This window comes from Cebus imitator, unplaced genomic scaffold (assembly GCF_001604975.1).
Source record: "Cebus imitator isolate Cc_AM_T3 unplaced genomic scaffold, Cebus_imitator-1.0 Scaffold102, whole genome shotgun sequence".
In the NCBI taxonomy this organism is placed as follows: Eukaryota; Metazoa; Chordata; class Mammalia; order Primates; family Cebidae; genus Cebus; species Cebus imitator.
The window spans coordinates 6,224,857-6,235,236 of record NW_016107417.1 but is presented as its reverse complement, the minus strand read 5'-3'; the positions used below and the strand labels follow the sequence as shown (position 1 = coordinate 6,235,236).

Here is a 10,380-nt window from a genome sequence, read left to right as displayed (position 1 = left end):
TCTTCCTACCTCAGCTTCCCAAAGTGCTGGGGATTACAGGCGTGAGCCAGTCAGCCTGGCCATATATACTTTCTTAACTGGTCTCTTTCTGTCTCCTGTCTCCAAAGGCTTCATTCCCAAGATATCCATGTTCCATCTGAACATACCCATTCCCTAGATGAATCTCACCAATGGCTTGTCACATCCTATGGCACAATCCACTGGGGATTCCTAGGTCTTACCTCTAGTGAGGTGGGTAATGTTCAAGAGCTTAGTATTTTTATTTGAATGTATGAAGATATTTTAGTAATTAAAATCTTTACCAGTTAAAAAAATCAAGTAGTAAAAATAATTAAGTATGCCTACTGTTATTTTTTCTGTTACTTCATCCCTAATTAGTTCTGTAACACTATTTCCCCATCTCTTGTTCCTTACTCGAAAGCTATGGATTTTTTTTTTATTGTTGTTGTTCTATCAGTCACTTTAGTAACTTTAAATATACCTATTTCTTATTACATTAATTTTGAAGCCTCTCAACATTCTCACTTATTTGAAGTTATAGGTTCTCCTACTGTTCCAGTTACCTCTCTTTTCATTCACTTTTCAACAAATAAGTGTATCTGATATACACTTATCTAGATAACATTTACATCTGTTCCACAGCCACATTTGAAACTTTCATGTTCTCTCTATACATTAACTCAACTAAGACGCATTGTTTACCTTCCAGGAGGCTCTGGTACATGGTCTTATTTGGAAACTACTGCCCTAAAGAATAAAGCATCTGCTGTTCCATAAAGCCTGTTAAGACTTCACAGGATGTCAGGTGTGGTGGCTCACGCCTGTTAATCCCAGCACTCTGGGAGGCCGAGGTGGGCAGATCACTTGAGGTCAGGAGTTCAAGACCAGCCTGACCAACATGGTGAAACCCTATCTCTACTAAAAACACAAAAATTAGCTGGACGTGGTGATACAAGCCTGTAGACCCAGCTGCTCAGGAGGCTGAGGCAGAAGAAGGGAGGCAGAGGTTGCAGTGAGATGAAATCATGCCATTGCACTCTAGCCTGGGTGACAGAGTAAGACTGTCTAAAAAAAAAAAGCCTTCACAGGAGGGTGGTTACTTCTCCAGTTTTGTCTCTTGGTAGTTTCTACCCTATACTGTGTGATTCAGCAACACGGAACTAGTTATAATTTGCTGAACACTATTTCTCACCTCAGACTTTGCTCATGGTGTTATCTCTGCCTGGAACACCTCTCATCCCTTTTTACTTTATTAATCCTTATTCATCTCTCAAAATCCAGCTCAGGTGCACTTCCTGCTTCTTCAAGAATGGATTAGGCATCCCATTTTGTTGTACATTTCTATTAGGGTAATTAGCACATTAAATCAATTCATATTTATCAAGACTAGACTACATGTCTTGAGGGCAATGACTATGTCTTGTTTACCACTGTCTTCCCAATAACTTATCACAGTGCCTGTTCAACATATGGCAGCAATTCAGTAACCTAAGCATATGCAAGAGGCTCAACAGGACTGCACATATAGAATATAATATTTACTTTATTCTGTTACTTGAATAACTAAGATAGAAAAATACAGATATGCTATATTACTCAGCAAGTAAAAATTTCAGAGAACATTAAAATGTGGAATAAAAGCTTATAATAAACTTACCTCCACATTCTTCTATAAGATTGCCTATGGTTTCTGCCTCATCTTCAGCCATTTTTAATATATTACTTAGTCCATCGAGTACTACTTGCACAACTTGTGCATCTTTTACAGTCAGCAAGTTGCAAAAAGGTGGGATAACATTTTGCTGGATAAGGTAAGCCACCTGAAGAATAAAAACAACATAAAATAATGCAGTATAGGTAAACTGTGTGTGCCATGTTATCTCACTGAAATAATTTTGATTTTGAAATTTCGAGTACAGAAATATGACCTCATCTCTCTCATGTTAAGTGTGTCTATATTATTAATCTAACCTCCTTTTCTATTAAATTTAGTATCTTTTTTCCTGAACTAAGAAAAAAATGATGTAAAATGAAAATGAAGGAATCACTCAACTGCTTATTAAACATTTCTTTGCCATAAGAAATACTTCCTTCAAATATCTTTTTCCCTTTAAGAGTAAGAAATTATGAAATCAATTAAGGAGGCTGTTAATGGAGGCTGTATGCTATATTTATTTATTTAATATATAGAGTCCAGGTCTCACTATGTTGCCCAGGACTGGTCTTTAACTCCTGAGCTCAAGAGAGCCTCCTGCCTTGGCCTCCCAAGATGCTAGGATTACATGCATGAGCCACTGCACCCAGCCTGGATGCTAGCTTCAAAAAACTCCAATGGTTCAGTGTGACAGCATCCGGTGGCTCTCAACACTATTCTATTGATTTCATAATATTTTCCAATGATTTCAGTATTTCATTAGTTATTTCCATGCATTATATTTTCTATTCTGCTCTGTATTTAGGCTTTTTTGTTACAGTTATCGATTTATTCCTCTTCAGCTCTAAATTTGTTCTTTTAACCTACTCTGAAACAGATCTAAGCTCTTTAAAACTAGTTTTCCTTTGCCAGTTGGTACAAGGTTAAGCTTTGTCACCTGCACGACCTGAGAGTGGGTGCCTCTTTCCTAGGCATCTCACATTCCTCACCCTAGTTCCTAAGTCCTAGCCATCTGGTTGAGTTTAATTCCTTGTTTGGTTTGTTGCTGATGAATTTGTTATTGTTGCTGTCTTTTTACTTTTTTTTTTTTTGAGATGGAGTGTCGCTCTGTCGCCAGGCTGGAGTGCAATGGCGCCATCTTGGCTGACAGCAACCTCCGCCTGCCAGTTTCAAGTGATTCTCCTGCCTCAGCCTCCCGACTGGCTGGGACTACAGGTGCATGCCACCACACCCAGCTAATTTTTGTATTTTCAGCTGAGATGAGATTTCACCACATTGGCCAGGATGGTCTCTATCTCCTGATTTCATGATCTGCCGAATTCGGCCTCCCAAAGTGCTGGGACTACAGGTGTGAGCCACTGTGCCTGGTCCCTTTTTACTTATTTTTGTTGTTGTTCATTTGTCAGGAGAATCTGTGATGCAATTTCTTTCCTCCATGTTAACTTAAGAAGTCTGTTCATTCCTAATACTGTTAAAAAAACAAAACGAAAAACTCCTGACTATAGGGACCTCAATTTTACCATGGATTAAAAAATTCTTGTAGGCCAACAAATCAGAAAAAGAACACTTCTCTTCTAGGAAGGATGACTAAAGAAAGTCAAGGTGATACTTCTATGCAAAAAAGTTACATACCTGTTACATAAAAGTTAGTACCTGTTATCTTGCTATTATTTTATTTTATTTTTTTAATAGAGATGGGGTCTCACCGTATTGCCCGGGCCAGTCACGAACTCCTGGCCTCAAGTGATCCTCCAGCCCTGGCCTCCCAAATTGTTGCTATTATTTTAAATTATAACTTACTCAAGTCTAAATCAAAATTATCTGTACTTTTATTTTACCAGTTTTGAGAAATAAATGTTAAAAAGCTCAACTTACTTGATCTTTCCTTCCACTAATTGTTAAGTTACTTATGGCCCAAGCGGCTTCTTTCTGAGTGCCAAAATCCCCCTGTAAAAAAGCAAAGCAAAAGGTTATAAAAACTGCAACATAGAGTAAACTGGAAAAAATGTTTGCTGTGATGATTTTTCAACTGCTTATTTCCCAAGGTCTCCTTTTAGCCTTTCTGTATACATCATTTTTTCTTATTAAGACAATTCTTTGAACTATACTCAATCTACCCTAAATACATGGAGACTCCTTTCTGTGAACTCTCCTGGAAACAGAATTGATATTACTATTTAATAATATCAAATTAAATGAAGCTGATGATAAAATGAAATAAAAATAGTAAAGAAATTTAAAAAAATCTACAATTTTGGCCAGGCGGGGTGGCTCATGCCTGTAATTCCAGCACTTGGGGAGGCCAAGGAGGGTAGACACGAAGTCAGGAGTTGAAGACCAACCTGGCCAACATGGTGAAACCCCATCTCTACTAAAAATATAAAATTAGCTGGGTGCGGTGGCAGGCACCTGTAATCCCAGCTACCTGGGAGGCTGAGGCAGGAGAATCCCTTAAATCTCGGGGGAAGGAGGTTGCAGTGAGCCAAGATCGTGCCACTGCACTCCAGCTGGGGTGACAATTTGAGAATCTGTCTGAAAAAAACCCTACAATTTCACTACAAAGAGTCAAATAAAGTAACAAATTCTTTTAACACAAAGCTTTTACACACACAAGTGTTACCCATCATTAATGAAACCATGATAAAGATGTTATACATTGCCTATCAAATACAAAAGAAATATATTTGTCATTAAAAATTAATATATATATAAACTTCATGTCATTTTTGAGAATTTACCCAGAAAATAATACAAAGCAAAGTAATAATCCCTTTCTTTATATTGTTATAGCAGCACCATAACAGCCAAAAAAAAAAAAGCAACTAAAATTCTCAATAAGCATAATTCTCTGGTTATAGTAAATCTACTGAATAAGCAGCTACTAAATATCAAGACAACCTGAAAAAATGCTTATAATGTACTAAAAAACCATATAAATAAAATAAATGCAAATTAAAATATCCATGATATCTTCTCTCATATTTATCAGAATAAGAAAATCTAAATATTTGTGTGTGAGGCCGGTAGGAGTATAAAATGGTATAATTCTTATAGGGTGGAATCTGCCCTATAATAGAAAAATTTACATATATGTTTTTCTGTAGATCCAGTAATCCCAAATATAATTGGGCAAAGACATCAAAAAAACTTACAAGCTATTATTTTTTTGAGACAGGGTCTTGCTCTGTTGCCCAGGCTGGAGTGCAGTGGTGCAATCTCGGCTCATTATAACCTCCACCTCCAGGGTTCAAGTGATTCTCCCACCTCAGCCTCCTGAGTAGCTGGGACTACAGGCATGTACTGCCATGCCTGACTAATTTTTGTACTTTTTGGTACAGATAGGGTTTCACCACGTTGGCCAGGCTGGTGTTAAACTACTGACCTCAAATCATCTCCCCACCTCAGTCTCCCAAAATGCTGGGATTACAGGTGTGAACCTCTGCACTAGGCCACAAGCTATTCTTTAAAGAACGATTTAACAACAAAACACTGAAGACATCTCAAATGTCATCAATAATAGATTAACTTAAAACATTGTAGTGCATCCGTACAATGCAGTACTATGCAGCTATGAAAGGAATAAGAAAAACAAGGAATAAGTAAAAAAGGAATAAGGAAGCTCTTATATACTACTAAGGGAGTGACATTATTTTTAAGTACATTACAATGAAATATATTCTAAAGACAAAAAAAGCAAAGAAATCTTAAAAGTACATTCAGTAGTCATGTTATCAGGGGCAATATGACTTTATTTTGATATATGTATATCAAAATATGTATATATTTGCATCTCTTTTATGCTGAAAAGTCGGAGAGTTTTTTTGGTCTTTAGGATATGTGTCACAATGATGTACTCAAAAATAATGTATATTGATATATATCCACAAATCTATACATATCAATATATAAGGAAAGTAAATAATGTTTTTAGGAAGATTTTCAGCATAAAAAAGATGTAAACATAAAATCAGAGGAATAAAAAGAAAAAACCCTGTTATCTTAAATATCCAATATTTGATAGTGTCCTTTCATTCATGATTCATTTTTTATGAACTCTCATGTTCTTGAACTCATCATCTTTCACTTTCTACAACAATGCCTATCACTTTTGTTTACTCAGGCCTAGAAAAAAATGACAACACTTTAACAATGATTATCTTTATATCTGAACTATGATTCTTAAATACCATTCTCTACAAAACAAAATCAAGATACCACAGAAAAATAGTTAATTCTAGTTCTAGATCAGAAAACATGTAAGACAGGCCTGGGAATCATGTCATATCCAAAAGGTGTAGTTCTCAAAAACTATTAGTGACGTAAAAGATACAGTCACCAACTCTAAGACGTTCCTGTTGGTCAGGGACAGACAGCGTGTCAAAAAGAGTAACAACTGAAATGAATTAAAGCTTGCAAAATATATTTTAAAATTTCATAATTTCCAAATGACACTAAAAAAAAAATCTACTCTGGTCTGCTTTCAAGGTTATTAGGGAATATGTCATTCTAAAAAATGACTGATAAGGACAAAGAACCAAACATTTATCTTCCCTTTCCTAAATGAACTATATTTCAAAGTATTAATAAACAATAGCTGATTAAAAAAATGTTCTTGGCTGGGCGTGGACAGCTCACACCTGTAATCCAAGCACTTTGGGAGGCTGAGGTAGGTGGATCACTTGAGGTTAGGGGTTGGAGACCAGACTGGCCAACATGGTGGAATCTTGTCTCTACTAAAAATACAAAAATTAGCCAACGTATGGTGGCGTGAACCTGTAGTCCCAGCTACCTGAGAGGCTGAGGCATGGTAATCGCCTAAACCCGGGAGGTGGAGATTGCATTGAGCTGAGATCACGCCACTGCACTCCAGCCTGGGTGACAGTGAGACTGTCTGAAAAAAAAAAAAAAGACAAGTTCTTCCCTAAAGAATCATGGCCAATTCATAAACTATGACAGAATTAAAAAGTCACTATTTTGCAATTCCTAGTAAAACAAGGGATTCCAAAAATGATCATCAATGGCTACCTAAACACCGTAGGTGAAAGATAAATGGATAACTTTATAACCATCAGTTGGTATAGGCTGATAAAACCTGAGATCACTCATCAATCACTACATGTAAGACAGATAGTGTGTATCTCCTCATGTGAAACCACTAGGAAATAGAGTTGTGCATGACATATTCTTGCCTAAAAAACTGAACTGGATTTACAGGAAACACAAAGAAACAGATTTATCTTCTCGTTAATTACTCTCAGTGTTCAGAACTCGCATGCTGTGACTGTTTCTTCTACTTTCTTTGTTTTGAGACAAGGTCTTGCTCCATCACCCAGGCTGGAATGCAGTGGCATGACCATGGTTCACCACGGCCTCAACCTCCCGAGTTCAAATGAGCCTCCCACTGTAGCCTCCTGAGTAGCTGGAACCACAGATGCATTCTACCACACCTGCCTAATTTCTTTTTTTAAAAAAAAACTTTTTGTAGAGATAGAGTCCCCCTGTGTTGCCCGGGCCGGTCTTGAACTCCTGGACTCAAGTGATCCTCCCGCTTTGGCCTCCCTGACTGCTGGGATTATAGGCATGAGCCATTGCACCCAGCCTCATGCTGTAATTGTGATTAACTGTTTTTCCCAAATGCTAATATGAGCTTGAGAGATGATGTGGCATAAAATTAATAGCACACTTATTTGCTTTTTGATTCTGGACAATTTATTTGTCTATACCAGGGTTTCTTCATATATCAAGTGGGGATAATATTTAACCTTATAGGCTTAATCTCATTAAACGAGGTAATGTACATAAAGTGCTTAGAATACTATGTAAGCATTTATTATCAGCAGTAACAATATGAAATTTTAGTATGGCCCAGGAAAATGGCAATTTTGTCAGGAGAATGATACTGAGAAAGGGCTGGGATTTGCTGCCCCCCTCCCCCCCGCAAAAAAAGTTTCTTATATATAAAAACTGCTAGGTTCGAAAGTTGTAATATTAATATTACCTTACTGTATTCATGCCACTGTATAGCTTCTAATTAAACAGAAAAGTATAAATTCACGTCTTAGATTTAAATCCCCTCCCCCTTATATCAGATATATAATACACACAACATGATTTTCTTACCTTATCCAAAAGGTGTATTATCATTGGTACAAGATTGGCATCAATTACTGCCTGTACCTGCTGCTGATTTCCTGCAGTGATGTTAGAGAGGAACCACACTGCTTCCTGTAAAGAAGACCCTTTTAATATTTCTCATTAAAAAATAAAATCTGCAACTGAACTAAGAAAAAAAGCATTCACTACACTGTCCCAATGATTTTATTGTAAAACGAGCTCCATGATAAAAATCTTAGAAATCCCAATTTCTTTACACCCCTTTCCATATTTTCTTTGGACAAATAGCTAATGGACCTAATTCAAGTCACAATGAACTAACTCTTCTAAAGAATTCTTGAAAGTAATGCTCCCAAACAGTGTAACTCAAAACAAACTTGGCTGAACAAATTTGAACGAGCAAATATGAAATAATAAATTGATGAGCATAATACAAATACAAATCCTAAACAGCTGTAAATAAGATTCAGTGCCCTTCCCTCACATAAAGTACTTTATTCTCTATTCTATTCACATGAAGAATCTTAGCCAAAGTAGATAAATATCAATTATCCACAATAAAGGAGACATAAAAAAACAAAATAGTGCATTGTTTTAGTATACACATTTGTAATAGTCACTCACTGTACCATTTCTCTAAAGGAAAAGTGAAACCAGATGTCTGATTGCTTTATTGGCCTAATCAATCATCTTTTTATTTTGCCCTTTACATCAAAGTGGTGCTACTTTTGACAAGATAACGGTAGCCTTAAATGTTATAATCACATATAACTAATAAGTTTTACTCTCAAAAATATTAGTATTAGCTAACGTATACTAGGCTCTTTTGGATCAGATCACAGGACCACTTTAATGAACCTGTTAGAGATTTTAGGGTGCCGGGCTAGTTAGGTGAGCTGTTCTTGGGTTATAATCATCGGCAATGTTGTAATCAACAACCCATGCTATTTCTACAACAGCCTCAGATGCACTCCAATATCAGCATCACCAGTCAGTGCCCCCTTTCCATAGCCACCACAAGCACACACACATGCATACACACACTCATAATAAGTACCTATAAAATACTAAACTTAGAAGAATTACTTAATATATATATTAAAAATTTCCAGTCATACAACATTCAACACCCAATTATCTCTATTTCATCATTTCCAAGAGAGCCAAAATAGCACTTTTTATAACTGGTTTTATATACGAAAAAATCATTTATTAATGCCTGTTATAAAGAGTAAAATTTTTATTTTCTTTTGATGTCTAAATGACATTTTGTATTACGATGCAATATTACATAAACTTCTAAGACTCTAATTTTACAAATAAAAACTACTGACATTTTAAATGCTATTTGTTAAGTAGTATTTAATAGTACTTACTTTATTAATTTTCTCTTTGGGATGTGTCAGGAGTGCTGGGAAGTGTGAAAGAGCATCACAGTTCAAAACTACTTGTGTTTGCTCATCAGTTCCAGTAACAATGTTGCCCACAGCTCTAAGTGCAGCAGTCTGAAATGCACAATGAGATGATGTTCTATGTGAAATACATATATATATATATATATTTTTTTTTTTTGACACAGGGTCTTGCTCTGTCACCTAGGGTGGAGTCCAGTGGCGCAATCTCAGCTCACTGTACCTCTGCCTCTCAGGCTCAAGTGATCCTCTCACCCTAGCCTCCAGAGTAGCTGGGACTATAGCAGTGCATGACCCTGCTCGGTTAATTTTTGTATTTTTTGTAGAGACAGAGTTTCACCAAGTTGCCCAGGGCTGGTCTTGAACTCCTAGGCTCAAGCGCTCTGTCCGCCTCGGCCTCCCAAAGCGCTGGGATTATAGGCATGAACCATTAAGCCTAGCCGAAATACTCCTTATTAAAAGGTATGTTAGCACCTTGTAAAAGATAAATGTATTCATTCACTCATTCTTTCTTCCAACAAACCTATTCTTTTTTGAGACAGAGTGTCACTCTGTCACCTAGGCTGGAGAACAGTGGCTCGATCTTGCCTCACTGCAACCTCCATCTCCTGGATTCAAATGATTCTCCTGCCTCAGCTTCCTGAGGAGCTGGGATTATAGGTGCATGCCACTATGCCTGGCTAATTCTTTTATTTTTAATAGAAATGGGTTTTGCTATGCTGGCCAGGCTAGTCTCAAACTCCTGACTTTAGGTGATCTGGCTGCCTTGGCCTCCCAAAGTACTGGGATTACAGGCGTGAGCCACTGCACCCAGCTCCAGCAAACCTATTCTTTTTGAGTACTTAGTGTCAGGCACTGATGCAGCAACAGAGATGTGAAGACAGACACATGTTCCAGCTCTTACAGAGCCTGTATTATTGTAAGATAAGAGAGTCAATAAACAATTAAGAAGGATAATTTTAGACGGTGCCATAAAAAAATAAGACAGAACTTCAGATTTAGTGTTGAAAAAATAAAAACAGCTAGGTGCAGTGGCTCATGCCTGTAATTCCAGCACTCTGGAGGGCTGAGGTGAGTGGAACACTTAAGCCCAGGAGTTTGACACCAGCCTGGGCAACACGACAAAACCGTGTCTCTACAAAAAATTAGCCAAGTGGTGGCAGGAGCCTGTAGTCCTAGCTACTTGGGAGACTGAGGTGG

The 10,380-nt window shown here is 37.2% G+C and overlaps 1 protein-coding gene and 1 non-coding gene across 3 annotated transcripts in view; both read right to left on the bottom strand.

Annotated features, from left to right (window-relative positions):
- The window catches only part of KPNA4 (karyopherin subunit alpha 4), a 66,435-nt gene that overhangs the window by 10,336 nt on the left and 45,719 nt on the right, over nt 1-10,380 (bottom strand). For both annotated transcript variants that reach the window (XM_017537310.2, XM_037741664.1), the window contains 4 exons: nt 9,145-9,273; nt 7,775-7,879; nt 3,530-3,601; nt 1,658-1,820 (listed from right to left, as the gene is read on the bottom strand). In XM_017537310.2, coding sequence (XP_017392799.1) covers nt 1,658-1,820; nt 3,530-3,601; nt 7,775-7,879; nt 9,145-9,273 — 469 coding nt within the window. The remainder of the gene's footprint in view (nt 1-1,657; nt 1,821-3,529; nt 3,602-7,774; nt 7,880-9,144; nt 9,274-10,380) is intronic.
- Nucleotides 8,595-8,925, bottom strand: LOC119472505. The gene has a single exon (XR_005201654.1).